Raw genomic sequence first — 26,534 nt, 5'->3', positions numbered from 1 at the left:
ATCAAAAAGCCAAGAATCTTGACAAATAACATTTTAAATAAAATAAAGTTGTCTAGGCAGTATATTCACTGAGGGCAACAATTCCTTGAAGATGACTGGAGGTCATATCCTCACCAAGCATTTTAAGCATTTCTGCAAAATTAGTTTCGAATATGATTGAGGAGGTGTTTTCTTGAACTTCAAGACTGTAGAACACAATTGGGACTCACTGGAAAAGTAACATGCCTCTAATAACTAGGGAACACTATATACCTAGAAAAGTGTCATCTATCACCAAGTATTTATAAACTGCCTTCTCTCCCTGCCTATAAGCAAACTTTACCTATCTTTTCTATAAATCTGCTCTTAGCAGATCTGCAGAGCCAATGATTAATAAAAATACCTACGTTTTTGTAGCACCGTCACATCATACTATCTCGAACCACTTCAAAATAAATGACTTTGAAGCACAGTGGCTATTATGTGGACAGGCAATTTATAATGGCCTGATTTGCAATAATCTTACTGTACTCAGTCTCACCAAACTCTCCCAAATAACAAAACAAAAACAAAAATACCTGAAAATACTCAGCAGGTCTGGCAGCATCTGCGGAGAGGAGCACAGTTAACATTTCGAGTCCGAATGACCCTTCAACAGAACTGTTCTGTTGAAGGGTCATTCGGACTCGAAACATTAACTGTGCTCCTCTCCGCAGATGCTGCCAGACCTGCTGAGTTTTCCCCGGTATTTTTGTTTTTGTTTTGTATTTCCAGCATCTGTAGTTTTTTGCTTTTATCTCCCAAATAACAATTTTACAACACAGGCCAAAAGTTTCATTGTTAATTGTAAATAAAGGAACATTAACAAAGGTGTCACAAAAAATATAAAAACAGTTAAGTCTTGAATTGAGAATTACAGCTCATCTGCAAGCACAGAGCAAACTGGATACTTTTATCTGAAGCAGCAGAAGTGAATCCTGAAAGAAATTTCTGCGTTTAATCTTAGTGTCAGGCACCAGACTTCTGGTAGTTCATTTTAAATTACAGTTTTCAGACACAATTTGCTCTCATCATATATATTTACAACTAGCCCAAGAGATATACCCAACTTTGCATCTGTGCATCACAACCAAAAACGAAGATCCATTATTACCCTTTACGTCAAATGATGTTGCTACTATTCAAATCAAGGAAACAAAATTGATCTGACTTTTTTTTAAAAAGTCAAGAGTCTAATTTCTATTCAATTTAAATTGGCAATGTCTATTTACCTTATATATCAGAGATTTTAATTAAAATAAGCACCAGTGAGCACCGCCATAAGAAAGCACATCAACAGCACACAATGTGATTTTAAATTGTGCTGGCTACATGAAGAGTTATATATGGGTGAATGCAGCTAAAATGTTAAATAATAACATATAACACAATCAAGTCTAAAAACTGTTAATGAAGAATCTCAGTATAGCAAAGTTATCCTATTGATAAATGCATTCCCAAATCTAACATTTTTCAGCACCTCTTAGTGAAATCCCATTAGGCTGCTATCTTAGAAGTGTGGTGGAAGATAAGTGCAGGGGCAAGTCATTGTCCAACACCTATCTCCAGGTGAGGCAATTTGAAGATGAGAATATTAAAGAATGCAAGTATTTTCCCCCTATGATCCCAATAGGGAGTAGGGAGTGGGGAGTGGCGGTGGCGGGGGGGGGGGGGGGCTGTTGGAAAAGTATTTCAATGGGATTTTGTGGTTTCAGTTCAGTAAGGGAACTGTCTGTAGGAGTTATTCTATTGTGTTATATGTTATTATTTAACATTTTAGCTGCATTCACCCATATATAACTCTTCATGTAGCCAGCACAATTTAAAATCACATTGTGTGCTGTTGATGTGCTTTCCTATGGCGGTGCTCACTGGTGCTTATATACATTAATACATAACTTGTATTACTTAGAACAAGGAGTCGCTGCAAAATAAAAAGTAGGCTATCATCCAGTTGGTCAATTGGGAGAGAACACAAATATTGCTGTTTGCCCCAAAATGCCATAGACTTGGACTGGTATTGCTTATAACCAAAGTGTGAATAATGAATTGCAATTTAATATTTGCAATTTGGTGTTTGTGGCATCATTGTGCAGGATTGTAGATGATTTCCTCTTGAAGGACCTCAAGAAGCCATTAATAAAATACTTCCATCAAAACTTAGTTACGGTATTTTAAATACGCATTTTAAAGAGTATTTTGAGCAACATTCAGTACTATAAGCCACTGAAATTTGCAAAAAAAAGGCAATGCACAAAATACAACTGAATTTTGCAGTTCGAGGAAAGTAAATTAACCATTGTATTTGTTATTCAAAATAACCTATTCTTTCCCAGCTCCCATTTAGGTTTCTGTTGCATTACAAAAGCACAAATCAACCAATTATTTTACTTCAAAATTAAGTGCACTAATGGTGATGCAGTGTAGCACTGAGCTACACAGGCCAGTTCAAATTCTAAATTGCTGTTGGTCAATCCCAGTTAGGGGAATAATGAAAGCCCTGTGTTTGTGTACCTTAGACTCGGGAGAAAAATGAAAACACCTGAGGCACAGTTCTTATTCATTATTTATATCTTTTAATTGCTATTCACGTCTATAATGTGCTCACTATTAGGTGTGGTCAGAATAATAAGTTGCATTGCCATCCAAACCAAAGGACTTGGTGACAGTCACTGTCTTGACTCACAAATGAACAGTAGCCACATGAGATAATAGCATCTGAAAGGCACTATGCAAAAGTCAATAATGCAAAAACTTATATATCCAGGGTTCAGTGCCTTCACATTGTCCACCTCAAGAATTTTCCCTCCCCTTGACTTCTCCGTCTTCAATTCTAGGGATAGGCTATCAACTAAATTCACTATAAGCCCAATGATTCCCACAGGTTCAATGACGACATTTCCTCACCTCTTCTCACCTCATTGTGTTTCTTGGTCTCATCTGTTTTTTGTCTTTGTCACATTCCATAGTGCTTTTAATGGGTCTTCCTTTTTCCTCAATTGAGGACACCTTCTGTAGTGGTTGGCAGGGCCCTCAACCATGTCCTTTCTATTTCATGCACTTCTGCTCTCATGCTTTCCCCACCCTCCCAAAACCACAACAGAATTCCTCTTGATTCATATAGTTCATTTGTGATCAGAATGACTTTTGCATAGTGCCTTTCAGATGCTATTCTCTCAAGTGGCTACTGTTCATTTGTGATCATATTGATCAAGCCGTCTTTCCCCTCCCCTCACTTACGTATATGTTTCCCTGGCATCATCCAATGCAATCCACAGGAGATGCAATATCTACCTACTTACCTCTGCATATACCCAGGGTACCCAAACACGTACTTCCTCTAATCTAGTATACTGTATTCACTGTTCACAGTGCAGTGGTACCCTATACATTGGGAAACATCAAATAGCCTATTACACAACCACTTTGCTGAATACCTTTCATCTGTAAGTGGGATCTTGTCCTTTCAGTCTCCTATACTGTTCCAACGAGGCTCAATAAAAACTTCAGCAACTGTATCTCACCTTTTTGCTGAAAAAGTTGTAGTCCTCTGAGGGGAGATGGCGGCGTCTTGTCGCTGGACAAGTACAGCAGAGACCCAATGTAATGCACTGGGGAACTGGGTTCGAATCCCACCATGGCAGATGGTGATATTTGGATTCAATAAAAATCTGGAATTAAAAGTCTAATGATGACCACAAAACCATTGTCGGTTGTCGTAAAAACCCACCTGGTTCACTAATGTCCTTTAGGGAATTAACTCTGCCTTCTTTACCTGGTCTGGCCTACATGTGACTCCAGGTCCACAGCAATATGCTTGACTCTTAAATGCCCTCTGAAAACATCATTCAGTTGTATCAATCCGCTACAAGGTCTAAAAGGAATGAAACCGGACGGACCACCTGGCATGAACCCGGCAAACTCAGCCCTGTCGACTCTTAAGTCCTCCTTATTAACATCTGGGAGCCAGTGCCAAAATTGAGAAAGCTGTCTCACAGACTAGTCAGGCAACAGCCCGACATCGTCACAGGAATCATACGTTACAGACAATGTCCTAAACGCCACAATCACCATCCCTGGGTATATCCTGTCCCACTTGCAGGGCAGATGCAGCAGATCCAGGCACAGTGACATACAGTTTGGAGGGAGTTGCCCTAGGAGTTCTCAACATCGATTCCGGACCCCATCACCAAGAGTTGCTCGGTAGCACTACTACTGACCGAGCTAGCTGAATCCTAAAGGACACAGCTGCTAGACTGGGTCTACGGCAGGTGGTGACAGAACCACAAGAGAAAAACATACTTCACCTCATCCTCATGAACCTGCCTGCCACAGATGCATCTGTCCATAACAGTACTGGTAGGAGTGATCACTGCCCAGTCCTTGTGGAGACAAAGTCCCGCTTTGACATTGAGGATAGCCTCCATAGTGTTGTGTGACACTACTACCGTGCTAAAGGGGATAGATTTTGAATAGATCTAGCAACTCAAGGCTGGACATCCATGAGGTGCTGTGGGCCATCAGCAGCTGCAGAATTGTACTCAACCACAATCTGGAACCTCATGGCCTGGCATATCCCCCACTCTACCATTACCAGGAAGCCAGGGGATCAACCCTAGCTCAATGAAGAGTGCAGGAGGGCATGCCAGGAACAGCAGCAGGCATGCCTAAAAATAGGTGTCAAACTAGTGAAGCTACAACAGCATAAGCAGCAAGTGATAGACAGAACTAAGCGATTCCACAACCAATGGATCAGATCTAAGCTCTGCAGTCCTGCCACACCCAGTCATGAATGGAGGACGACAATTAAACAACTCACTAGAGGCTGCTCCACAAATATCCCTATCCTCAATGATGGGGGAGCCCAACATAGTGCAAAAGATACAACTGAAGCATTTGCAACAATCTTCAACCAGAAGTGCCAAGCGGATGATCCAGCTCGGCCTCCTCCGGAGCTCCCCAGCATTACAGATGCCAGTCTTCAGCCATTTCGATTCACTCCACGTGACGTCAAGAAACGGCTGAAAGCACTGGATACTGAAAAGGCTATGGGCCCCGACAATATTTCGGCAATAGTACTGAAGACCTGTGCTCCAAAGCTTGCCATGCCCTTAACCAAGCTGTTCCAGTACAGCTATAACACTGGCATCTACCCAGCAATGTGGGAAATTACGTCCATTGCACAAAAAGCAGGACAAATCCAACCTGGCCAATTACCACCCATTAGTCTACTCTAAACCATCAGTAAAGTGATGGAAGGGGTCATCAACAGTACTATCAGGCAGAACTAGCTTAGCAATAACCTGCTCAATGACGCTCAGTTTGGGTTCTGCCAGGGCCATCCAGCTCCTGACTTCACAGCTTTGGTTCAAACATGAACAAAAGAGCTGAACTCCAGAGGTGAGGTGAGTGTGACAGTCCTTGGCATCAAGGCAGTTTTTATCGAGTGTGGCATCAAGGAGTACTAGAAAAACTGGAGTCAATGGGAATCAGGGGGAAAACACTCCACTGGTTGGAGTCATATCTAGCACAAAAGGAAGATGATTGTGGTTATTGGAGGTCAATCATCTCAGTTTTAAGACATCACTGCAGGAGTTCCCCAGGGTAGTGCCCTAGGCCCAACCATCTTCAGCTGCTTCATCAATGACCTTTTCTCAATCATAAAGGTCAGAATTGGGGGTGTTCACTGGTGACTGCACAACTTCCAACACCATTTGTTACTCCTCAGATACTGAAGCAGTCCATGTCCAAATGCAGCAGGACCTGGACAACATCCAGGCTTGGGTTGACAAGTGGCAAGTATCATTCGCACCATGCAAGCGCCAGGCAATGACCATCTCCAACGAGAGAGAATCCAACCATCGCCCTTTGACATTCAATGGCATTACCATCACTGAATCCCCCACTATCAACATCCTGGTGGTTACCACTGACCAGAAACTGAACTGGACTAGCCATATAAATACTGTGGCGACAAGAGGTCAAGGCTAGGAATCCTGCGATGAGTAACTCACCTCCTGATTCCCCAAAGCCTGTCCACCATCTACAAGGCACAAGTCAGGAGTGTGATGGAATACTCACCACTTGCCTCAATGAGTGCAGCTCCAACAACACTCTGGAAGCTCGACACCATCCTAGACAAAGCAGCGCGCTTGATTGGCACCCTATCCACAAACATTCACTTCTTCCACCACCGAGGCACAGTGGCAGCAGGGTGCATCATCTACTAGATGCACTGCAGCAACTCAAACACTTCTTAGACAATACCTTTCAAACTCATGACTGCTACTACCTGAAAGGGCAAGGGCAGCAGACACATGGGAGCACCACCACCTGGAAATTCCCCTTCACAGACATGCACCATCCTGACTTGGAAATATATTACCGTTCCTTCACTGTCACTGTGTCAATATCCTGCAACTCCATCCCGAAAATCACCTGGATGTACCTACACCACATGGACTGCAGCAGTTCGAGGCAGCAGCTTACCACCATCTTCTCAAGGCAAATATGTATGGGCAATAAATGCTGGCCTAACCAGATATGCAGACATCTCATGAATGAATTTTTAAAAGCTGAACACTGTCTTCAGTAACTTCAGGCCTTAAGCTATATCCTCTATTTCTTTTGTTTTCAGTACTGATAAAGGATATGAGACAAAAAGGCATGTTGACTGACCAGCTATACATTTACTCTACTCTTTCATAACACCATTATGCTGCATTATACCAGAAGTAGAGTACCCACTATGTCACTCAAATAAGCAGAGCAACACTAAATCAGATCATTTAACAATGGATTGGTGTCCATGTAAAAGTGAAAGGGCATCTGAATAGTTTTCCATTCCAAGGTCAGCTCAAGAGACTGTGCTCCCAAAGACAGCAAGTACTTTTTGTTTTAATACTGTTATAGTTCATCATACAGATGGGACACAGTAGGAAAGTGTTACTGGCAATAGTCCCAGAAACCAATGTAGATGGTGTAATGGAAGTGCCAATGATTTTACAATGTCACTGGAAATGTAAAAATATATGGATTTTTAGAAGAGTGGAACATAGGACTGGTTATAAAGTTGAATAAAAGCAGGATAAATAAGCTGCTTTCATAGTTCACTGACGCTGCTAGCTTCCGAACACTAAAGAAGGAACCCGCATTTATGTAGGCTTTCACAAATTAAGGATATCCCAAAGTGTTATACAGAGAATGAAGTACTTTTGAAGAGTATTTACTGTTGCAAATACAGTAGGCAATTTGCAGATAGCAGGGCCCTATGAGCAGTAATGGGATAATGATGAGATAATCTGCTTTGGTGATGTTGGTTCTGGGATAAATTATGGCTAGAACATCAGGGAGGACTGCCCGACTATTCTTTGAATAGTGCCACTGGGTTCTTTTAAGTGCATCTGACAGATGGGGCATGGTTTAATGGCTCATCCCAAAGACTGCACTTGCAATAATGTGGCACTTGCTCATTACTGGACTGTCAGCCTAAACTAATTCCACATTTGAGTACAACGCAAAAGCAAAAGGACCTTTTTTTTAAAAAAACCTAAATTGCGTTAGCCATGGTGGCACTCTCACCTGAATCAGCTGTGGTGGCTTTGAGTCACACTCCAAGACTTGTGAGCACAAAAATCAAGACCGACATTCCACTGCAGTCCTGAGGAACTGCTGCACTGTCAGTGGTGCTGTCTTTCAGATGAGAAGTTAAACGAAGGCCAGCCTCTCAGCTGAACAAAGATCCCAGGTACCATTTCCAAGAGAGGGATGTTCTATCCGGTGTCCTGGCCAATACTTATCCTACATAACAACAGTGACACTTCAAAAGTAAGTACTTCATTGGCTGTAAAGCGCTTTGAGATGCCCAGTGGTTTTGAAAGGTGCCATATAAATGCAAGTCTTTTCTTGAAAGTCTTCCTGGCCTATAAGAATCCTGAGAAGTTACGGACAACCTGTGGTATGGATATCACAGGGGCTGTCCACCGTATCATTGGGCCTTAGTGACCAAATCCATACAGATTTTACAAAACTAATAGCAAATTGCCATTTGCTAGGTTTATTGATCCCTGAAGCGGAGTGAAATACAAGCCTAACCTAACTGAATGCTTAGTGGCAGCTTCAGTTTTAAAAACTACTTTATACTTCAGGAAACTTTAATCAACAGCTTTTGATTTTTTTTTAAATAATAAGGTTTCTAATGGAGAAAATATAGCCACAAAGTTTGAGTGGGTGACTACAGCTGTAGTGGCAGAATGCAGTCTTACTTTTATTCAAAATTTTGCCAAGAATAATTAAGTATTTATCATATTCTAAGGAGAAGAGATTGATTTTCCAGACTTTTTCCTCCCTAAATTGGCCTGGTGGAGAGCCCCTGTTTAATCTGGTTCCTCACATCTCTCAGGTTACATAGTTTTGGGTGAGATGTGGAATCTGTATATTATTATGCACAAGGCATTGCATTTGCTTGGGACAGACTGATGGACTACAGCACCATTTTCTATTAATTGCCCCTATCTTTGTTCATCTCTGTCATTGCACTAGGCCAATCTAGCCCGTTGTTCCCATTTTGGTTCAACTGCTTTAGAAGCCAGGCTGTGCAAGACAACAATAAAGCAAAAACCAGATCATGGGCACCTGAGGAAGTAAGCATTTATGTTTGTTAAAAATCCAAACTGCATTATGGCTAACTCATTAAGTATTTTTTCAACTCAAGGGCCTACCCTCAGAAAACAAGTGACAATTTTAAAATACTTGAAAAATAATTTTAGTCAGAACGGAATGCTCATTTGATGATGAGTTTTGCTCTTCAGTGGCAGCCATTAAATTTGATGACCATCACAACATCAAGGAAAACACAAATGTCAATTAGCAGTACAAATCCGCAAATGTTAGTCAATTAGCAACTTAAATCCACTTAACAGCATGCATGGAAATAATGAACTAAATTATGTGTCACTAATAAAGTCCTATCTGTGTTTAGCTGTCTAAACACAATCAAATCTATTGAACAAAAGTATTCATACTCATGGCCAGTGATGGTAATGATCCCAACATTCAATTATATAATAGCTCCAAAATTATCAATGTCAGAGATACAATCATAAATCCTCAAGGATCATTTAGCTTTAACTAGATGTGTAAATTTGGGTCCTGCACACTGGAAAACATTTGCATTTTACTGTTTAAAAAGTATATACAAATAACAAAAACTGGATTGGAGACTAAAGTGAACTGAGCAAAAGAAAGGTTTCTTAAACTGCAAGTTTATTGAGTGCTCAGGTGAACTGTACATATCCTTAAAACATAGGCTAAATCTTTAACTGTGCTGAATTATTTAATCTCAGCCAAGGCAACAGTAGGAGTGTTACAACTAGCCTCAGCAGCAAAGAAAAAGGAGGAAAAATAATTATCCAAAGCTTACATTTATGATGGATCACTGCTGGAATAGTGCTTGTGAGTATATGAAGCACAGAGAATTGAGCTCAACTGTGATCTCCTTGCAGGTGAATATACTGCTAACACTTGCTCATACGTGAACAATGGCAGTTTGCTATTACCTCATTCAAACAGTCATGCATGGAACTATTAAAGCAATGCTTTAAGAGATGACAAATAAGAGGAAATTAGGCAGTTTTCTTTTTCCCCTACCTTTAGCACCCCATCTCTAATTTGCCCCAGTGTTTACCATTTATTTAGCATATTAATAACAATGGAGTTTAAGAAAAACAACAAGATGATATGGCTCAATGTTGCACAACACACTTACCTGACTTACCACCTCAAGCTACTGCCAGCAATAGAACAGTATTATCTTTTTTTAAAAAAAGCAAAATACTGCAGATGCTGGAAATTTGAAAACAAAAAAGTGCAGGAAAAACTTCAGAACTCTGAAGAGGAGTCATACTGACTCGAAACATTAACTCGGTTTTTCTCTCCACAGATGTTACCGGGCCTGAGTTTTTCCTGCACTTTTGTTTTTAATATCTTTTTTAAAAATTGATTCACCAGGCTGTCACTGCAGTGCCAGCATTTCATATCCATCCCTAGTAAAACTAAGTGGCTTCCTATTTTGGTGCGGGTCACACAAGGCAGACTGGGACAATAGGTTTCATTCCCTAAATTAATGAACCATTGGGATTCTATGAAAATCTAACACCTTTATTTTCACTTTTTCTTAGTAAAATCTGGAACAAAACCCAATTTCTTTAATTGATATTGCGAAGGGGCAAGATGTAGATAAGGGAAAAAAAAAATCAAGGATTGATCCATGGAGGACATCAGAAATAATAGCATAGGCAAGAAAGAGAGGTCATTGCTGGTGATACTCTGGCTACAGTTGGATAAGAATGGAACCAGTGAGGACAGTTCCACTGAGCTGGTCAACTATGAGGATATGGTATGGTAAAACCTTATCAAAGGCTACAGAGAGATTGAGAACAAAGAAGAATAGTGTACCAGTCACAGAGGGTGCAATCTGTGACTGATTAGGCTTGTTTCAGTGTTTTGGCAGAAGACTGATCAGAGATTGAAACAGGTGCTGCAAGAAAAATGGACATGGATTAGGGGGACACTGATACATCTAAAAACATGAGAGCTATTGAAGGGGTGGGGGGAAATGGTTGGAGGCCTGGCAGCAGTTTGTAAGCACACGGGTCAAGAGGTTCTTTCTTTAATAAAAGAGGGGCAGAGTGATGATGAGTGTTACTTAAGAGAAAGGGATAGTACCCGAGGAGAAGGAACCATTTACAAAGTCATCTAGCATGGGGCCCAGGAAGGGAAATTTGTGTTCTACAGTTTAGTGGGTATGGATTCAAAAGAAAAGACATGTTTCATGGAGATGATGAGCTCTGAGGGCACGAGGGAAATGGAAGAAAACCCTGAGCTTAAAGCTGGGGTTAAGTGGTACCTTGGACAGGTTTGGCTTTGTGGGCAAGGGAGCAGGGGATGCAGCAAAGACAATTCCAATGAATGGTCTCATAATTAGTGGCAAAGAAGTCCTGAGAGAATTGCTATTGAATGAGACGGTCAAAAGGAAATGGTTGGTCTCGTTATTTTTGCTTTCCAAAGCGATCTTGGGAACAACAATTGGTTTTCGTTGAGGAGAGCAAGGCACGAAAGTGGTTAGTGATCCGATTAGATCTGGAGATGGCAGTTGAGGGTAAAGGTTTACCTGAGTATCAAGAGTTGGAGGGAAATGCTGAGCAGATTGACAGCCACAGAAGTACAAATGACAAATGGAGAGGCAGGAATTGGAAACTGGGAGTTTGAAAATGCAATTGTAAGTGAACTTGGAGTGGGTTAGTGACTTATTCCAGGGGCTGACACAGAACAAAGTAGCCAGGGAAGGCCATGTCTGTAATCAAGATAATGGGAGTAGAGTGGCCACATGAGATGGCATGGTTGAGCAGGTGTCTGCAAATGTCGTCATAAGACATTTTCTGCAGGGAATGATGACTAGGCCCAAGTTCTGGATTCCATCCCAAAACCTCTCCACAACTCTACCTCCCTTTCCTCCATTAAGCCATTCCTTAACACCTACCTCTTTGACCACACCTTGCCTTTCAGTATTCCAAAGAGATTATTCCCTCCACAGCATGTTGGTCCACTCATCCATCACTCCCAATGACCCTTACCCCAGCACTTTGCCACGCAAGTATAAGAAATGCAACACCTGACTTTTCACCTCCTCCCTTACAACCATTCACAGCCCCAACCAGTCCATCCAGGTGAAAAAAGTTACAGGGCTATGGAGAAAGTGCTGGGATTAATTGTATAGCTCTACCACAAATGGGCCAAATGGCTTCCTCCTGTGCTTCCAATTTAGTATTTTGCATTCATTGCTCAATACACAATCTGCTGCACTGGGGAGCCCCACAGTTAAGTCCACAAGATGACTGTGAGCTTCCAGTCATTTACCATTATAACTCTCCATCCCAATGTGGCCTCTCTGCCCTCAGCCTTCTACATTGTTTCAAGAGAGCTCAACTTCTGGCCTCACTGAGTTTAACAGCTTTAGGTAATAACCACTGTTCCCATTTTCTTGGTTAGCAGGTGGTCATATTGGTTCTGTTGTAAATGTAGATCTTCTCCACCCCCATCTTTTGTTTCTTATTCCACATTTTTCTTACACAATTCCTTTTGTCATTTAATCACTCCTGTCCACCACCATGTCCCTTTGTTTTTTCCTCATTCCCCTTTCCCTGCCTCTGTTCTTATTTATAAGTTAATTCTTGAACTTCTTCCAGCTCTGATGAAAGGTCATCCACCTGAAACTTAACTGATGTTTCTCTCTCCACAGAAGCTGTTTGACCCGAGTGTTTTCAGCATTTCCTATTTTATTCCAAATTTACAGCATCTGCAGTACTTTGCATTTTGCTACTTTCACCTCTAACAGTTATACTCTTCCCAGTATTTGAGCAATGCACAGAAGGTAAAGGCTGAAAAGGCAATCTGAGATAACAAAACTTCTTTTGGAGATTTAGCGATATGGTGTAACATTTAAGTCAGGGACTGTTTCAGTCTAGGGTTTCTTGAAACAAGGTCTACCTTACCAGAAGCAATTGACATACAGCTACGATGTTAATTTGTCTTGATGGGTAGAAAAAAAGTTTATAATGTGTCATACCCCAATAGATTATGCAGTTTTAGTCAATACTTTTACAAACTGGACACAGGCAGGATATTAAAATGACTGCTGCAAATCATATGACATTTAGCTTTTGAGCTACAGGCAGTAACGTGTTTCAAGTGAATACCTAATGAAAAATGGACATTCACAGCCCACTGGGGAATTCACACATCTCTTTGTTTAAGGATGGGTCGACACAAAAGGACATTCCAAACTGATATGATTCAGTGCCCTTCCTTGAAACCAAAAAAGATATTATCAGATTGAATGGGACATTGACTGAGACAATGGCTGTCTTAAACCCTCAAGCGGTGTTAACCCACCACAGAGGGTACGGAATCAACATAAATACCGCCCCTTATTGGAAAAGGACTTGAACTTGTGGCAAGTTACATAGTGAGGCAGCATGTTTTCGTCTGCCTTTGAAAATCAACTAAAAGCTGTTTGCAGGCAGTGCCAACAAAGCCATCAAACCAACAGTTCAGTCTTCAGAAAGCCAGGCAACAAACTAGCTGCAAGTCATCAAGGTAACTAACAGCAATGCCTTGAAAGCAGGAGATCCCAGAGAAAAAGGACTCCCCCAGTCTGTTCCAACTTCAAACTCACCCAAGACCCAACATCCTAGAAATTTGACTACAAGAAACCTCAGCCTGCTGAGAAACCTTTGCTGCATAAGACCCTTACTTCAACTTAAATCATTGAAACCGTTCAAAAGACTACACAGCTGCCACGTGGGAGACTGGAGTTCAAAACTCAGATTGAGATAACTATAAACTGTAAAAGTACATTACCTTATCTGTATCTAATCTCCATGTGTATGAGTATGAGAGAAGTTGTGTTTAGGTCAGGGTAAGTGTATGGGAATAAATAGCCTTCTTTAATTTAAAAACTCTCAAAAGCTTGCTACTGAAGTTATTAATTGACATACGCGCGCCAAGAGCTAAGAAAGCAGACATCATCTTCATGCAAAACATATTGATCATGGGCAACAAAAGAACACATACATTCTGTCTCATGCTACATACATGCATTTTAATAGATTCTTATAATGCCAACCAAAACAAACATCCACCATCTAAAAAAAATGTGGAAGTTAATCAACAACAAATTTTCAAAATATTAGGGATGAACATTCCTTCAATAACACAATGTTCAATTTTATTGTTTCTCCATTTTTATCCTTTACAAAAACAAATGCAATATTCTTAAAGCTGCCAACAAGGCAATAATACAGTTTTATGCTTTAAAATGAAAATCCACTAAACCGCTAAATTATATTTGGCTCTTCAAAAATAGTAACCCGCCCCAAGTATATTAACTCACCTCTAGAAATTGATGAGCTAAAAGAAACTGCAACTGTGTTCAGTTCAGCAATAAATTCAGCTTACTCAAAAATTTATTTGATATAGAATACAAAGGTCCCTCAGGGAAAATTGGGAGCCCAGCTTAACTTCCCCCAAAAGATATTAACTACCAAAAATGATAGCACTTGGCAAATACATTAACATGATACAAAATTTTGAATGCCACAAAGGATATTAAAAATGACTCAATCTGGGAACAGAGACCGAAGCTGCATCTTTCATGTTCTCACGACCTCCTCCCAAAGTGCTTTGCAGTCAATAAATAATTGTCCAGTATGGTCACTGTCTTACAGCAAACTCAACTTGCAACAAATGAACTAATTTGCACACAGTAAGGTTCAATAAACAGCCTGTGCATCTGTATTTGGTGGTGCTCGTTGATGGACATTCATCGGCCAGGACAAGAATTTCCTTGCTCTTCTTCAAAGGCAAAGGTTCAGCCTATCTGAAGGAGAGCACTGCATCAAGTACAAACCTGGATTGTGAGATGAAGCCCAAGAGTAAGGCTTGAACCCGTGAACTTCTATCTCAGAGGACAAGGGCTAACAATGAACCAAGCTACCAAATAAAGAAAAAGAAACCTGCCATTGCAAAGATATATAATATAGTAATTCACCAATGTATGATCCAAGTAGACTTTTGACTTCAAACCTAAGCATATTCTTTCACGTTGGAAAAAGTGCTTGTATTACATAGAACATCGTCAAAAGCAGCAATTAAGGAATCTTGCCTAAGTAGCCATTTTAAATATCACTTTAAATTCTCTTGCTTTTCTTCTTCATGTACAGATAACATCATTTGCAAGAACAAAGTGCATTTATTTAGCACTTTTCACAACCTCAGAACGTCCCAAAATGCTTTACAGCCAATGATCTCAGTGTAGTGTAGCCACTGTTGCATTGCAGGAAATGTAGCAGCCAATTTGTGCACAGCAAGCTCACACAAACAGTAATGAGATAACTAAAGCAGATTATCTGCTCATTATGTCAGTGGATGGATAAATATTGGCCAGAACGCCAGAGACACCTCCCTTGCTCTTCAAAAAACTGCGAAGGACTCTTTAATGTCCACCTGAGGGAGTAGACAGGACCTCAGTTTAATGTTTCGAGTCCTCATGACCCTTCAACAGAACTGAGTAATATTAGGAGAGGGGTGAAATATAAGCTGGTTTAAGGTTTGGGGGGGGGGGGGCAGGGGGGGAGAGAGTAGTGGCCGGGGGGGGGTTGTAGGGACAAGCAAGCAGTGATAGGAGCAGATAATCAAAAGATGTCACAGACAAAAGAACAAAGAGGTATTGAAGGTGGTGATATTATCTAAACGAATGTGCTAATTAAAAATGGATGGCAGGACACTCAAGGTACAGCTCTAGTGGGGGTGGGGTGGAAAGACTAACAGGGCATAAAAGGAATAGATAGCTTATATTTCACCCCTCTCCTAATATTACTCAGTTCTGTTGAAGGGTCATGAGGACTCGAAACGTCAACTCTTTCCTTCTCTGCCGATGCTGCCAGACCTGCTGAGTTTTTCCAGGTAATTCTGTTTTTGTTTTGGATTTCCAGCATCCGCAGTTTTTTTGTTTTTACCTCAGTTTAATACTGTATTTCATCCAAAAGACAACAGCTTTACCAGTGCAGTGCTCCCTCAGTATTATCAACTGAGCCACAGCTATACAACAGAAGAAGCATCACTATTTAGTAGCTTGGAGTGAAGCTCCCAAGAATATGGCAGAACTGCATTAACACAGTCAAATTTACAAACATTACTACCGCACTGAATCAATGAGGGCATGGTCATTCAGTTTCAACAAAATATTCAACCCATCCAAGAAAAGTAAAAATTATTTAAACATGATAAAAACATTCCTTCTTTTCAACCACCATCATGTGAAAAAATACAAAGAAACTGTAGAGTACAGAACCAGCTTAGCAATCTCATGGTTTAAATGACCATAAATCAAACAAGTATGACAGCACATTGATAACAGCAATGCTGTGCAATTTAATTTTGCCATTACTTTTCTGGTTTGTGTGAAATGCTTTTCTAATAAATAGTTCCCTTATTTGGATTTGCTATTTTTGGACGAAACAGATAAATTTTATCAAACGACACGGGGAGCAGGAAGAGTTGAGAGCAGTAGTCCCTTGGAATGCCAGCCACTTCTTCCTTCCCCAACATCATTCAAAAAAATTACCAACTAAAATGTGTTGAAGTACACAACTCTAATCATGTACTGGAGAAGCACAAATGCAAAGCTTTATGAATCTTACAAGCTAAAAAAGAGTCTTGCACAACAGAAACAGTAAACTACAGTGCGATGTTAAAGATTGTTTTTTCAATACTTTGAGATCCCCAGGTTTCTTTTGTCAAAACAACAAACTTGTTTCACTTGGGTTTATAAATGGGCACCAGGAGCTCATCTGGCCTCTCAAGAGGTGAAATTGGGTTAAAGTTTGTGACAATAAATGTCTCAACTTCCAAGGTGACACCTGGTAATGATTTGCAGGAAAGTCAACTTAAAATATTACAGTGTAGGTGGACTAACATTAATGAACAGTGGCTGGAAAAGCCCAGTATTTGTTGCTGTAACAGTGCTGACAGTTTTTCAACTCTCCAATTTTCCCATGATCCAATGATCCTAGATGAGGTTAATGTTACTAGGGTCAACTTAGACCTTATCCCACAACCTTTGGCTTCCACTTGTTTGACATTTCATATTCTAGATTCTAGCGCTAAACTTTATTCTGCTATTAGCACATACTGATATTTTACTTTCAGTTGGTACTGGCCTTTATTCTGCTATACCTACACTGGACCAATGCTTTGTGTCTTTAATACTATCATTATCACTCTCTTTACCTGTGTGTCCATGATATCTTCATCATTTAATGTCCCCCGTCCTCTAACCTATCCCTGACCCCCTCTTTTGCTCCACCACCCCCTTACACCTTTCTCAACAGCATAAAACCCATCACATCCCTACCTTTCTTCAGTTCCCAAAAAGTCACATTGGACTTGAAACATGAATTCTGTTTCCCTCTCCGCAGATACTGCCAGGCCAGCTGAGTTTTTCCAGATTCTAGTGCCAGATTATTCCTTCAACATGCCAACTGTATCAGATGACTCAAAGACAATCCAGGCAAGAAAATCTGTACTCTGTTAATGCTTCTGAAATAAAATTTTTGAAAGGTTTCCTGCACTAAAGGTACAGCCCAAAGGCCCCTAACCATGTTTTCTCATTGCAGCTCATAGGCCAGGTACAGGACCACTAAAGTCAACTCACTGGCATTAGAGCTTAAAGGATTCGGAATTGAACCTTTGAGGACATTTCTCTCCAACTCAGCCCCTGGTGTTTTGTACCCCCTTGTTTCATTCTTACTGCCCCCTCTTATTTTTACCCTTTCCTTCCACATGCACACAAATATTAGCTCATCACCTTAGAATCATAGAGCAATGCAGCACTACTCAGCTCAACGATTCCAAGTCAGCTCCTCCGAAGAGCAATCCAGTAGTCCCAATCACCTCTTTCCCCATCTTTCTGCAATTCTTTCTCCAAGTATCTATCCAATTCACTTTTGAAAGTTACTATTGAATCACTATTCACCACTCTCTCAGGTTGTGCATTCCAAATCTTAACCACTCATTGCATAAAAAAGTTTGCCCTCGTGTCACTTCTGGTTCTTTTGCTGATCATTTTAAATCGGTGCGCTCTGGTTATTAACCCTTCAGCCACTGGAAAGTTTCTCTTTACGTACTCTCTCATACCCTTCATGATTTTAAACATCTCTATTAAATCTTCTTAGTCTTCTCTGCTCTAATATCCTTCCAAAAACCTTGGCTAGATTTTTGGAGGCAGGACCACTTCCTTCCATTTCTCATTGCTACTTCTATGGCTCTTGAAGAATGTCAATTTGAGCATCAGTTACTTTACTGGTTCCTGTGATGCTCAGAACCTGCCTACCTAGTCTGATGCAGTTTACTTCTTGGTTAACTGGTTTCTGTGCCTTTCTCCAGATTTTAGCTTGGACAATTGGCCCCATCTGTTTGTCCTGACATCTGTTGAGAGTTTTGTAGATTCCTGTTTTACAATTCCTCACCATTTTATCATAGTTTGACGTGCAACTTTGATAGTTCATACTGTTGCACTCATTGTGCTGGTCCTGATTTATAAACAGTGAAAAATGCTGCAATAATAAGGAATGTTTCAAGTGTTAAAAAAATGCTACAAGGAAAAGACTTTTGAAGTTAATTAATTGGAGATTTTTGGGCACTGAAAAATGTGTGGAAGGGTGAATATTGAATCAATAATAACTTTCAAAAGGGAACTGGATACATACTTGAAGGATTGCAGAAATCAAAGTCAGAAGGAGAAGCCAAGATATGTCAGACAGTGTTCATTTGGTGACAACATACAGAATTATGGAAGTCTACAGAAAGACAGAAGGCAAGGAGTTAACCAAAATGGGGCGGGGGCAGGAGAGAAATGGAGAGCAGCAGAAGTTGAAAAGTGACTAATCAGTAAGACAAAAGAGGGACAGAGGGGGACTCAGGCAGCCTCAAAAAATATGGCAATGGTACTATGTCTAGGTGATCCCACTTAATTCAGCCAAACATTACAACATTTTATAAGTGGCTACAGTTCAAAAGTACTTAATTGACTGTAAAGCTCTTTGCAACATCCAGCGGTCATGAACGGTGTTACATACATAAAGGTCTTTCTTTTCAAACAAAACAGTTTTGCACATATGCTGTGTTAAATCAAAGTGAAATGTTACAATTTTAGTCAAAATACAACATTTTGTTCAAATTAATCTACAAAATGTCATTCCTAATGGACATGCTGAAAAATAGCCTTACACAAGGGGCAAATAGTTCAAACATTGACACTTCAACAACTTGCATTTCTTCATGTGCAGAAACAGATTTCAAAGCTCTTTACATTGAACATCGAGGGAAAATGACCAGGGTAAAGGTGGTTAAATGCAGCTGAAGTGGAGGAAATTTTAGGAAGGAGGAGGTGCAAACAGGGATGGAACATGACAAGGAATTTCAGAGTACTGTAATGGTCACACACACATGTATACTTGACAACCCATTACATGACCCACAACTATTTAAAAAGGCTTGCGAGAAGGGACAGCAGTTTCATACAGAGATAAATCACACACCACGATATACAAGTCCGCAATTAACATTAAATCTGAACATTCATTTAACCACATTTTCAACTTCTAAAGAAAATCTCCACTATGCCACACCATTCCTAGTTTTGCATAACACAATATCTCAGTAAACATCAATATCCTGTAACAATCGCCCACAGTTTAAAACACAAGATTTCCAGATGTTAAACATAATCAAGATCTACATATTAAAGTTTGTTATAATTGAGGGGCCAATTGGAAAATATAGCTAAGCATAGTATGTGTCTAAATTATGGCACAACTAAAGTCAATATTCTAATTAGTCAACATGTCAACCAACAACACTTTCGTTCTCTTGCCAGTTACCGTCCATTTTAAAAATAATCACATTACTGCTAATCACTCATTTTTAAGATTTGAAAAATGTAAGCAGAGGTTGAGCAACAATAAAGAAAGAAAATTAAAAGAAACAAAGGGGTTTAATAAACAATGGTACGTAACAAAAACAAATAATAGGGTTGTGTGTCATCAGAGGTGAAGTAGTTTTCGTAACTCTTGTCTCCAATTTAGCACTAGCTTTTGATCTGGGCAAGGCAATCACGTCAGTAGCAAAATAGTAAATTGCATTAAACATTTTGACAAAAAAGTGTTACTGGTTCTTCACTTAGGAAATGGGAGGGATGAAAGTTCAGCATAACATAAATGTTCAATTTCAATTAGTTCTTTGTCAAGTTCAAATTCATTCGGACTACTGCAATTTGAAATTATCACAGTGCAAGAATTAATCTCAAAATGAGAGATATATAGCAAGAACAATCACTATTTTAACAGTTATTACCGTCTGGACAGTGGCTCCACTGTATACTAAACTACTGCTGCAGAGAACACACTTTGCCCTTTTCACATTACTTTTTGAAGAATTATTTTTCAAGAGGAGATCAGTCTCAAATTCTAAAGATGAGTTAAATAAATATTTTCAGTTATAAGCATTAAACAAGAATGTTATTCTTTGTAAAGTCAGGGGGATTTATGATTTACAGTAATTAAAAATACATTTTTTTGTCAGGTAACCAATATTGCAAATATTTATCGGGACCTTTTTTTAAAAAAAGAGAACCAGTAACAGGTCACAACACTTTCAGCGTGGTTCAGATCAGTGTTCTAGACTTTATGATATAGAGGCTTCTGAAATATGAGAAAATGTTCAGTAATATACCAGTGCAGAAACAACTTATTTATTTATCCTCAAGTGTTACACTTTAAAAAGCCTTAAATTTCAGACATTTTCTCCACATTTCCAGAAGGTAAAGTTACAATACAGCATAACAATGCAATACAACACAGGAACTTTAGTTACCTAAGGAATTGTAATTTACTTTTGAACAGCGCATTCAGTTTTGTATATATATAGTAAAGCACATTTTAATGCCAACACGAAATAAATACACTTACGAAATTTTCAATAGGGGCTACTTATTTTTCTCCGTGGGGAGGAAAGCAAGGGAAGGGGTTCACAGAGCAATTTCTTGTGGAGATTTAGACTACAGAAAAAACCAACTTGGTATTTTCTGTATACTCTAGAAATTTCAAGGGATGACATATTAGTCCATCACAGTGGACTCGGGTACCTTTGGACATTTAAACATGTACTCAAAGCGCCTAAAAAAAAAAAATCACCATCATTTTCGCAAATCTCTTACAAATATTGAAGGCATTTTTCGTTGGCATTGTGTGGGTGGGGGGGGGAAGAGTTAAAAGTCAAACCTAAACTAAAGTTTTATCGAACACAATGCAGCGAGAGAAAAAAAACGTATGAATCTCAAACCCATACATCAAAAGAAATTGGATAGGGGGGAGAAAGGAGGAAATTGCCCTTCCTTTAAAAAAAAATTGAGAAACCTATCCAGGCAAACCTGGAAATGGGGAGTGATTTTGCCCATTGAACCATTAAACACACTTCTTGGGGATTTTTTTTTTCTCCCCACCAGGGTAAAGCCAGACACAGAATGGGTGGGCATAATCCGAGACAAAATGACAAGCTCCAGTCTATAATATTATTTATAGCCCCCCACCCCACACACACACAAAAAATAACCTCTTGCCTATTTGAGTAACACGAGTCCAGTTTCCCCACCACCAACCCTTACAAAAATAAAGGGGGGAGGGGGGGGGGTGAGGAAGAGAAAAGAAAGGGGCTGCATTATAAAATTAAAAGAATGGAAATGCTCTTTGCTCCTTTTATTTACCATGACCCTCCCGCCGCCCCTGCTCCTGCTCCCCTTCTCACCTGGTTCAAGTCCTCGTCCGTCAGTAAGTGCACCTCCCGGGGTTTGAAGCAATTCTGACATTTGCTCTTGTTGAAGATATTAGCCTGGAATTTGCGGCACGGATTGTCCTTGGCCCCGGCCAACATCTCGGTAAAAGGGAAAGAAAATAACAAACCTCCTTCCTCTGCCGCGGAATTAAAACACGATTATTATTTTTTTTATTTATTTATATATATTTTTTTTTTAAAAATTGCTCAGTAATAAATCACGGCGGGGTGCGAGGTTCGGGGCTCCGACCAATGTGTCTGCAGCTCCGCCTAAGCCAGGCTGAATCTTCACCCCGATTAAATCCGCCGAGGGCGCCGCTTCATCGCCGGTTCTCTCCCACCACCCGCCGCCCCCCCCAAGCCGCCGGCGGCCGCCGCCTGGCTTTGGGTTCAAGAGCGACTTCCCGGAGGCCCCCGCACTCGGGCTCCCTCTCTTTCTGCTGCTGGCAGCGGCCGGGCTTTTCACTCCATGACCGCGCTGGGCCCGGTGGCGGTTGGTGCGGGGGGAAGATGGCGGTTGGGGGGGGGGGGGTGGGTAACCGGGGCGGGGCGGGAAGGGACAGAGAGAGAGAGTGCGTGGGGGGTGGATAGGAGGAGGGGGATTGGCTCCCGCGAGCTCGGTTCCCCCGGTAACGATGCCGAACGTTCCGGCTGCCGCTCGCGCTCGCTCTGTCCGGCTCGCGCGCCGCCCGCCCGCTTTTATCAATGGCCGCAGACAGCGCCGCCAGCAGGCAGCGTGCGACAGCGCAACGCCAGCCCATGGGCGCAGCGCAGGACACTTAAACAGTGCCAGCCCATAGGCACAGTGCTGAACCTATATACAGTGACAACCCATAGGCACAGCACAGGACATATATACAGTGCCGGCCCATAGACACAGTGCTGGGCATATATACAGTAACAACCCATAGGCACAACACAGGACATGTATACAGGGACAACCCATAGGCACAGCACTGGACATAATATACAGTGCCAGTCCATAGGCACAGCACTGGACATACATACAGTGCCAACCCATGGACAGTGCTGGCCATATATACAGTGGTGGCCTATTCACATAGTGCTGTCCATATGTACAATGGCAGCCGATAGACACAGGACTGGCTATATGTACAAAGCTGGTCTACAGGTATTGTGCTGGCCTATATACAATATATAATGTATGACGTTAATTATATATAGTGCCAGATTATATATGCAACTCTGGCCATACCTACAGTGCTAGGCTATATACAGCACTGACCATAAACAGTGTCAGGGCATATACACAGCACTGGACATACAGTGCTATATTCTATATATATACATAATATATACATATGTAAATATATATATATAAAACCCCAGTCATATATATATATGTACAGCCTCAGGTAAATATATTGATCAATGCCCACATATACAGAAATACAGCACTGAACATATATACAGCATCTGACACCAGTACAGCACTGGCAATATACACAGTGTTAGTTCATGCACACAGCACTGACTAGATACACAACACTTCTAATATACAACAAGCAGCCCACAACTGCAACACTTTTGTGTTGCAGTACCATGTTGTTATGTACAGCACCAGACACCAGGAATGGATAAGTCACCAATCATGAGCATGGTACTGGCCACAGATGCAACCACAGATATAACCCCATCACACCATTCCTAACTCAGTTTTCTCCCCAACCTCTAGAGTTTTCATGATCTTTAAATCCATCCTCTGGGTCACATATTTATATCTGCTGGTTTACCTTGTCTTTTGCCTTTTACAACCTTGGTGATGTATCATGGCTCCAGGCCCTTCACCTCCTGTAATTTTCAGTGCAAGCTGCATAATCATTTATTAACAGTGTAATTATTGGTGATTTATTACCAAGGTACTACTAGCATCACTAGTGAGTTACCATAGAATGGTTACACCACAGAAGGAGGCTGTTTGGCCAGTTGTGTCTGTGCTGGCCCTCTGAAGGAGCAATTCACCTAGTGCCACTCACCTGCCTTTTCCCCATAACTCTGCAATTTTTTCCTTTTCAGATAATGATTCAATTCCCCTTTGAAAGCTCACGACCCTCTCTCCACCAAACTCTCAGGCAATGCATTCCAGACCCTAACCACTCGCTGTGTGAAAAAGCTTTTCCTCATGTTATCATTGCTTCTTTTGCCAATTACCTTAAATCTGTGCCCTCTGGTTCTCAATGCTTCCACCATAGGATTCCATATTAATCATTGTATTATTAGCCATTCTTATTAATGTATTGATCTTATTGCTCAACTTTGATTATTGTCTTCATTATAAAGTTTCTGTGTCAACTTTAGTCAAAATATTTTAGAATTTCAGTACTGAAGAGTTTTCAGGAGAGGCTCTTTTATTGGCCAGTTTTGTTTTTGAATAATGTATTTTTTCATTTCATAAATGTTACTGGTGAAAGGGTTTGTATTGGCAACAGCAGCCAGTCCACCCCTGAATTCACTCTCCTTTTGTGTAATCATTTAAGGTTTAATTTCAGTATAAATTATTTAAAGGTAACAAAAAATATAGTTGTTACAAGAAAGACCTGAATGATTTATGCAAACTTTTGCGGCAAGATGGAAACCATGACAAGTGAACATGAAAAAATTGGGGTTTTTTTGCATTTTCCATTTACTCATTTTCAGGTTGTGAAGATATAGATCAATGTATCATTAAACATATTTGTTGAACAGTCAACTGATATTGATATGAAAACATGTTATTTTTGGTCCTTTCACAGGTGTGTTCCGAAATTACACTTACCTGCTAAATAGAGTGAAGGGTCTTTATGAATTTTTCCTGCAACACAATGCACCAGGATATTTTGCATATATTTTATAACAAAAATATTTTGTTAAAAACTGTACATATGAAAACATATTCAAGAACACTGCAATGTGTTGATATGAATACCTTTTGCATTCAACGCAATGCATTCAGGAAGATCACAGTATATTAATATATATAATTGGGGCAGGTTTTCACTTGTTCATTAATTTGGCATCGCAGATCATTAAAGAAACTTTCCAATTATCATTGCAATCATTGTGGCTGATCCACAATGTTGGATTTATACTGCTGCAGCAAGTTGAAAAGCAATGTCATGTTGTCCCTCTCCCTTTTACGCCCTGACATGTCGCACATAATATGCTGGCTATGAATTACTCCAGAATCTTCGCGGGTGCCCCCTCCTCCTTTGGGACCTTCCTTAAAAGCTCCCACTTTGGCCTTATCACCTGCTTTAGTTTAGTGCCAGCTTTTGTCTGATTATGCATCAATGAAGTGCCTTGGGATTTTTACTGCACTAAAGGTATTATCTGAATGCAAGTTGTTGTTGTTTTGAGCTGACTGCAAGACGTTGAGGAGCCTACTAGTGGCTTTCCCTCTTCCCTGTAGGAAAAATGGCTGATTCCTGTGCCAGCAGTGTTCCCAGTTCATCAGGTGGGATGGAGCACAGCATGTGAGACATCATGAATTGAAATGAAAACTTCATAATTCTGCCCCACGACTGATTGAAATATTGAGTTAAATATGATATTACAATGCATCAGTTTTACTAATTATTGTAGTAAACTAAAGTTTCGTTAATCCTTTATAGGACTAATAACTGTCACATTTTCGCAACACAGATAATTTTTATAATTCAGATCTGTGGAATTATTATATCAATTCAGACATATTTCTAAAGTATTTTGTGTTTCCCTACCTAATTTACATTTTTATCCATTCATCCTGGTGAGTGGATATATTGTCCTTATTCTTACACTTACTTCCTCTTCTCTTATTTATTTCCTTATCTTTGATCTTCCCACTTTCTGAGGTCTCTGCTGCATATTTATATATGGACCTGGGTCAGGTACTAAGGACAGCAAATGTATAAATTATAAGAAACTTTATTCTGAAATTTGGTATATGCCATAGCAAAAACAGATAGATAGATAGGTAGAATTTGCATTTATGTAAGCGCTTTTCATGACCTCGTGATAGCCCAAAGCGCTTCATGACCAATGAAGTGCTTTTGAAGTACTGTCATTGCTGTGATGTAGAGGAATATAGCAGCCCGTCTGTGTACAGCAAGCTCCCATGAATAGCAACAAGATAAATGACAGATAGGCTGGTGTTATAGAGAGATTGAAATTGGCCATGATGTTAGCAGAGCTAGTATTCTTCAAATAGTGCCATATGATATTTTATGTCCACCTGAAAGGATAGGCAGGCTTTGCTTTAACACCTCATTTGAAAGATGCAACTTACCCTCAATACTTTACTGAAGTGCCAGCTTGGCCTGTGTGCTCAAGTCACTGGTGTGGGAGCTCAACCCAAAACTTCTCAATCAGAGTGAAGAGAGCTACCACTGATATTCATAAAATAACCATTTAAGCCATAGCATTATCATGGGAAGACCGCTAAGGGTGGATTTTGACTACTGGTCGACCGACTAGCAGAGTGTTCAGGTTTCTAAGAGCAGTCACCAACATTTTTTCAGTAGTTAGAACAACCCCTTGGAATAAAGCAAGGCCTTGGAATCAGAATGTCAGCACTTGCTCTTAGTAACAGAACATTAACCTGAGGAGTATACCAAAGGCAGAGTTTCTCATTTGAAATGTGTGAACCGCACACTGACTGAATCCTTTCATCTGAACAGCCTTTAGAATCCAGCAAGGATGGAAAGATTTTCAGGTAGAAGAAAATGCCAGTGGGGAACCCAGTCTATTTCTTTGGTTCAGCCTCAAGGCCTTCGGGTGCAATGGCGAGGTTGCGGACTGCACTACCTGAATGGGAAGCCCAACAACTTGCTAACTCCAGGCTGGCTCTGGGCAGCAGTGACACACATGACGACTGTAGAGCCTGTTGAAGCGCGCCTGTTCCTCCTGGCTTCATGAAAATAATTTTACCACTTGCCTTTTCAGGCCCCTTCTACTGTACTGCCAGGTTTCATTTAGCGCAGCATCCTTGACATAGTCTCCACATGGTGGGCAGTTAAAATATCATGGGGGTCCTTTGTTTGTAATTGAACACCAAGGCTCCTGCTTGATTCTGGTGGTGCCTGCATTTC

The 26,534-nt window shown here is 40.5% G+C and overlaps 1 protein-coding gene and 1 long non-coding RNA gene across 5 annotated transcripts in view; one reads left to right on the top strand and one right to left on the bottom strand.

The window, feature by feature from the left end:
- LOC144699655 (myosin phosphatase Rho-interacting protein-like) overlaps positions 1–22,136 on the bottom strand; it is a 407,667-nt gene extending 385,531 nt beyond the window's left edge. For all 4 annotated transcript variants that reach the window (XM_078570766.1, XM_078570764.1, XM_078570768.1 and 1 more), the window contains exon 1: positions 21,439–22,136. In XM_078570766.1, coding sequence (XP_078426892.1) covers positions 21,439–21,564 — 126 coding nt within the window. In that variant the 5' untranslated portion in view covers positions 21,565–22,136. The remainder of the gene's footprint in view (positions 1–21,438) is intronic.
- Positions 15,313–26,534, top strand: part of LOC144699658 (uncharacterized) — a 167,455-nt gene continuing 156,233 nt past the window's right edge. The window contains exon 1 of the long non-coding RNA XR_013580581.1: positions 15,313–15,384. This is a non-coding gene — a long non-coding RNA (uncharacterized LOC144699658). The remainder of the gene's footprint in view (positions 15,385–26,534) is intronic.

Source organism: Cetorhinus maximus, chromosome 24 (assembly GCF_964194155.1).
Source record: "Cetorhinus maximus chromosome 24, sCetMax3.hap1.1, whole genome shotgun sequence".
NCBI lineage: Eukaryota > Metazoa > Chordata > Chondrichthyes > Lamniformes > Cetorhinidae > Cetorhinus > Cetorhinus maximus.
This window is presented reverse-complemented; position numbering and strand designations above follow the sequence as displayed.